We start from the raw sequence: 2,709 nt of genomic DNA, 5'->3' as shown, positions 1-2,709 counted from the left end.
GACTGGCCATGTATGAATTGATTAATTCTGGATTGCCCTCTGGGGGAACTCCTTCCCTGAATCCTGCAATTAGCAGCTCACTAATGCCTTGTATCCCAAACATTTACGTGCTTTTTATGTTTCACAATAGCGGACGGAGTCATTATCCTCTAACATTTGATTGACTTCTCCCAAATTATGATGCAAGGCCTTGTTCCATGGCTGTGGATCCCCATGTGAGTATTGGCCTTTGAGCACAACACGTGCAACATACGCATCTAGGGATGAATCAAGTTGTAGGAAATTAGCTATATACAGGCAACATACACACATTTAATTCAGGAATTAATGTATTAGTTTTTGGGCATATAATACATACACACAGAAATAAAATAACAGCCACAGAGAAGCTATCATAAGGCAAAGATCTGCCCTCATCTCTGAGTATACTGTGTGCCCAGACAAAAAATTGCTCCAGGCTACAATTTCTGCTGTAACAGAAGTGCTTCAGGTCTTTCTATGGCCATGGGAGTCTCCTCTGCTTCTCACAGTCTGTTGTCCAGGAAGGTCCAGAGCATGCTGGCCGATATCATTGCTGCCATCCCATAGCTGCACTTCATGCTGCTCGCTGCATTGACGTTGCAGAGGTCACTGCTGCAGCAGGAGATATTCCTGGTCCCCACGGTGAGGTCTTGATAAGATGCCTCACATGATGAAGCACAGGTTTTGCTGATGACGTTGAAGAGTTTCATGATTCCTGGAAGGAAAGTATTCCTTATTCGAAGGGTTCAATGCAATATTATCCAGTCTGAAGCTCACAGAATAATGAAATGCTATTCCTAAATAAGGTCACTGCAGGGAAAATATGAATGTTTCCAAGCAGCTGCTTAGCTGTTGCATATTGCATTTTTTGGTGTATCAGTTTGTCATAGATGGAAGGAATCCAGTCCTCCAGTGCTCAGTTCTAGGCAATTTGGACAGCATCAACTAACAGTAATGATAATAATATATTTAATTACTAAAATTGCCAATAACTGCCGTGTGTGGGACCCTATACTAGTTCCTGAGGAGGAGGAAGAATGAAAGGAAATCTTTGCTGCTTCTTAGACACCTTTATTTATTTATTTATTTATTTATTTATTTATTTATTTATTTATTTATTTTTGCATAAAGCCCTCCAGGCACCCAGGACTGGATATATAGAAACTCAATTATCCCCATTTAACAGAATAAAAACTTACAGTTTGGCTTCTTTCTGATAGACCTTTTTTTTTGTTTGTGTGATTGTTTGTTTTTCAATGTTTGTTTTTTTTTATTGTTTTCAGTTGCTAGTCATGGCTGCTGCTCAAGTTATGGTAGGTCTAATGATTATTTCAGGCGATTCACCGCTTTTCCCCAATTTAAGCAGGTCACCATTCTTTGACATGTGCAGATTTACTGCACAGGGCCAGCAGGTTGTAAGATGTGTTGGCTCTCCTCTTTGGAAAAGCATGACCTTGAATCAGCTTGTCCATTGAATGTCCCTAGAGCCAGCTCCGTCACTGACTGCTCCTTCTAAACTCATGGCCAGATTTTACCAGATTCAACTCCCTCATATCTGTTTACATTATGTCTGACCATCAGCCAAGGTGCCCTGAGAGAAATGCTACACTCACTTTAACCCATATTTCTGTCTTTATAAAAGTACCAGCTATTGTCCTGTAAGTAAAACCTCCTTAGTTTTATGGAAGAGAAGTAAGGCTTTTTTTGTGTAAGTAAGAGACATGACCTAGGTATTGCCTATGCACACCTTGCCTTACCGATAACATCTGTCTTGCACGTTTCCGAATCCTTACAGTCCACAGACGTCTGACAGTTGGCATTGCTGACCTGTGCTGTGCAGCTGTAACATTTTAAAGAAGAACCTGCGAGAGGGAAAGAGATGTAACAGGGTAAATCCAACAGGAGCCCGGTGGAGAAACAAGACATCTAGTGATTATGCTAGGACCCAGGACCCATTGTGAGGGTCCTGGAAACCAATAGTCTTTCCATTTTCAGTGAAGAAAGATCCATTCCTAGCTCCTATGGGAGATGTGCATTTTTATAAGTACTGGAGCTCTTTCAGATTTAGATGGTGCAACAAGGAAGCAAGGATCACATTCTTCTCTTCCTCTAATTTTAGAGCTATCTGTCTCAATGTCATTCCTGTCTTGATAAGGATTTTTAGATACATCCATTTATTTGTGAATTGAGAAGGGATGGGGGTATGCAGTCACTGAAAGAATGCATTTATATTAACATCCATAATGTTGTTAATTATATCAAGCAAAAGCTGGAATTCCAGCACGGGCATTGTAGCTTACATACCCTCATGAAAAATGGTCCCCCAAGGAGAAAGAACGAACAGGGTGCAATTCCCTTTTCCTGTTACCTGCCAGTGCCCCAGGGCATCACTGGAGCCTCACATCCCTGAAAAGTGTTTAGGAAGGTGAGTGTGTATGAATGTGTGTATGCATTTAAGCTCACCAACCACCAGGCTTGTCTTATCACTCCCTTGGACCCAAGCCTTAGTGCTTAAAATTCTTTGTTTCTCGCTTTCTCTTTTTCTTTCTCTCTTTCTCTCTTTCTCTCTTTCTCTCTCTCTCTTTCTTTCTTTCTTTCTTTCTTTCTCTCTTTCTCTCTCTCTCTTTCTTTCTTTCTTTCTTTCTTTCTTTCTTTCTTTCTTTCTTTCTTTCTTTCTTTCTTTCTTTC

The 2,709-nt window shown here is 40.6% G+C and overlaps 1 protein-coding gene across 1 annotated transcript in view; it reads right to left on the bottom strand.

The window, feature by feature from the left end:
- Window positions 1–469: 469 nt before the first annotated feature.
- PSCA (prostate stem cell antigen) overlaps window positions 470–2,709 on the bottom strand; it is a 3,778-nt gene continuing 1,538 nt past the window's right edge. The window contains exons 2-3 of the mRNA XM_026047165.1: window positions 1,779–1,883; window positions 470–736 (exon numbers count right to left, since the gene is read on the bottom strand). Coding sequence (XP_025902950.1) covers window positions 525–736; window positions 1,779–1,883 — 317 coding nt within the window. The 3' untranslated portion in view covers window positions 470–524. The remainder of the gene's footprint in view (window positions 737–1,778; window positions 1,884–2,709) is intronic.

This window comes from Nothoprocta perdicaria, unplaced genomic scaffold, assembly GCF_003342845.1.
Source record: "Nothoprocta perdicaria isolate Ctin4 unplaced genomic scaffold, notPer1 scaffold_48, whole genome shotgun sequence".
Taxonomy (NCBI): domain Eukaryota; kingdom Metazoa; phylum Chordata; class Aves; order Tinamiformes; family Tinamidae; genus Nothoprocta; species Nothoprocta perdicaria.
The sequence above is the reverse complement of the archived record's forward strand: the minus strand, read 5'-3'. Positions and strand labels throughout refer to the sequence as shown.